This window comes from Buceros rhinoceros, unplaced genomic scaffold, assembly GCF_000710305.1.
Source record: "Buceros rhinoceros silvestris isolate BGI_N320 unplaced genomic scaffold, ASM71030v1 scaffold9899, whole genome shotgun sequence".
NCBI classification, from domain to species: domain Eukaryota; kingdom Metazoa; phylum Chordata; class Aves; order Bucerotiformes; family Bucerotidae; genus Buceros; species Buceros rhinoceros.
In genome coordinates, this window is record NW_010430943.1 from 3,994 (window position 1) to 6,819 (window position 2,826).

The 2,826-nt window shown below is 56.2% G+C and overlaps 1 protein-coding gene across 4 annotated transcripts in view; it reads right to left on the reverse strand.

The window, feature by feature from the left end:
- Positions 1-788: 788 nt before the first annotated feature.
- LOC104499680 (AP-2 complex subunit beta) overlaps positions 789-2,826 on the reverse strand; it is a 75,143-nt gene continuing 73,105 nt past the window's right edge. For 3 of the 4 annotated variants that reach the window (XM_010143222.1, XM_010143221.1, XM_010143219.1), the window contains 2 exons: positions 2,501-2,655; positions 789-1,291 (listed from right to left, as the gene is read on the reverse strand). In XM_010143222.1, coding sequence (XP_010141524.1) covers positions 1,217-1,291; positions 2,501-2,655 — 230 coding nt within the window. In that variant the 3' untranslated portion in view covers positions 789-1,216. Of the gene's footprint in view, positions 1,292-2,007; positions 2,017-2,500; positions 2,656-2,826 lie in introns of all 4 variants that reach the window. The other variant, XM_010143220.1, reaches the window with a different exon arrangement.

Below are 2,826 nucleotides of genomic sequence, written 5' to 3' on the forward strand. Positions count from 1 at the left end.
TCAACTCCCAGCCCGTGAGGACCCAAAGCCCCCAGGCAGGGAGCAAACACCACCAAGCCCAAACCGTCTCCCATCATGGCCCAGCCTGGCTTCTGGGGGACAGCACAGGGACAGGGAGAGCCACCCCGCTCCACACAGCACCCTGGGACACTGCCAGCAGCGGCCCTTTGCCCCAGGGGCACAGCTGATACCTCCGCGGGGAAATGGCACTGCCTGGGTCAGACTTACCACCAGCAGCCCCGGGGAGTGCCGGGGGTCAGCACAGCGCCGGGGGGAAAGGCAGCACAGCGCAGCGGCGGCCAAGAAGGCAGTTCGGCCAGAGCAGGCAAGGAAAGAACAAGAAGAAGAGGGGGAGGGGATGGGTGAGGATGTAGAGACCATACCTGGAGCTCTGGCAAGGGCCTTTTGCTCCACAAGCGGGCTCGTTTCCTTCATTTCCCCCACCCGTTATCAGTCTGGGGCTGCAGCTCCTCCTCGCAAAAGCGGCCTCACTTCTCAAATCAGCAGCTAATGAGCCAGGGAGATGGCTGGAGTGAAAACACACCCTCCAAAGCAGCGCTGAGACTGCCAGCACAAGCGTAATAAAGCCCCTCTCTGAGGGCTCCATCTGCCTCCACACTGAACTGATGGCTCTGATCCTGGTTCCCCGAGGCCGTGCTCACCCCGCTAGGGCCCAACCGCCCTGCAGGGCTCCCACTGCTTCCTTGGAATCGCCTTCCCTTTAAGCCAATTACAATAGAAAAACTCAAAAAAAAGTATAAAAATATAAAATAAAGTGCAGTGTTAAGTTTTCGACACTTTTGCCTTGTTTTAATGAGCCGACGTGTGGTTTTTGCTTGGTGTTTTCAAGGAGCGGTGTTTTACAAAATCGTAACTACGCCTGAAGCCATTTAGAAAACACTGAACATTGGCACAAAATGGAGAAGCCCACGAGAACGGACGATGAGTGAGGGGCGAGGGGGAGATGGGAGTAGTTGAAGCAGTGGTTACAAACTCCATGGACGCTAAAAATATCAAAGGGGTTTGTTCCCTATCATCGTTAGCACGTGGAGACTAATTGCTACCTTGTTTAATCAGTGCCTTTGACTGAAATCCTACACATGAATACGGCTGCTTCCAGTTAGGAGTGCTTTTCCCCGCACCGCTGGTGGAGGAGGACGTGGGGACCCCTTTCTCCCCCCTCCTTCTGCAGGGTGAGGCACAGGCTGACCTCCTGTTAGTTTTTCAAGATGGCATCGTAGGCCTGGTAGATGTACTGGGACACTTCGGGAGCTCGGCACTTCAGGGAGAGCTGCGGGGAGGAGACAAGAGGTTAGCGGTGGCACAGAGGAAGGCAGCAGCTTCCTCCTGTCTCCACGAAGGCAACTGGAAATGTCTGACCTCCAGCACGGGTTGGACAGACCATGGCTGTGGCTGGGGATGGACGTGCGGGGAGGAGACAAGAGGTTAGCGGTGGCACAGAGGAAGGCAGCAGCTTCCTCCTGTCTCCACGAAGGCAACTGGAAATGTCTGACCTCCAGCACGGGTTGGACAGACCATGGCTGTGGCTGGTGATGGTCACCCAGGGTCACCCTGGGTGCTGCTTTGTTACCAACACCCAGCTGTCTTCTCAGAGCCTGCTGCAGGCAGGAGGAGGTACATGACCCGCTGTGGGGTTCCCAAATTCCTTAACAAATGTAGGTGCCTCTGCAGGCACGAAGGAAGGGGACACAGCCCCCAGCTCCGAGACAAGGGACTCGCCCTCCAGTTGTAAATCACAGCACTAAACCCTGGGGGCTTCTAACGATTTGCTGCTCAGTCCTGGTGGACACAAACGTGGCTGTCACTTCTCTTTACAGCAAGGACTGGGCTGAGACTGGGCTTGCAGCATCGGTTCTCGTGCAAACACTTGCCGTCACCTTCTAACAGTCGCTTCTACCCCACGGGTCCCCAGACCGTGGATTTGTCTTGAAACTCCTGGAACAGCTTCCAACAGGAGACAAATCCTCCACCCCAGCATGCTGAGACACACAGGTCCTCAGCCGGGGAGCAAAGCCCAAGAGTGCTGCTACAGCAGGGCACGCTGCAGGCCAGGGAGCACCTTCCCAGCAGCCACAGGCTGATGCCAGCACAAGGCCAAAGCGCCAGCTGACACCCAGACAGCCAGGCTCCGCTGCAGGAACGCGGCAGGGCGTGGATTTCTCCTTGTGAGAGGGGGAAGGGCATCCTGGCAAGGCTTTCTGGCTGATGCCTCTTGGCTCCGTCTCTGGGTAACCTTGGCACGTAACTGCTCGTTGCTGAGCCGGCGTTATCCCAGCTCACTGGTAACAGAGCAGCGTAATTCTGTTGTTTCTCGCTTTTTTTCTGGTTCAGTGGGCATTGCTCACCCCCCAGTGCAGTTAACAGGATCTCCTCCCAAAACAAGCACGTTAGGCAACGCGAGGAGAAACTGCTCTGCGTGCGAGGCGCGTTAGAAGGATCCCAGCCCGCACCACGTGCCCTCCACAGTCCGACACCTCACCGTGTAGTTCGGGTTCCCCGGCTGAATGCGAAGCTCGGCCAAGATCCAGATGCCGTTGGTGAGTTTCAGAGACTGGTAGAGCATGTCCTGGCCCTCCACGTTCCTCTTGGCAATGGTGTAGACGTTGTTGTTCTGCAGTTTGCTGGAAACGGTGTCTTGAGAGAAGGAAGAAAAACACATCTGTTAATTCAGATTCATCAGCAGCAGAGACAGGAGAGCCCCGAGGAGCATTCCCAGCATTCCAGTGCAGAAGGAAACGCTGACTTCTGTCCCAGGGTTTTCCCTGGGGACAGGAGCAGACATGACTCAGGGAGAAAAAAAAAAAA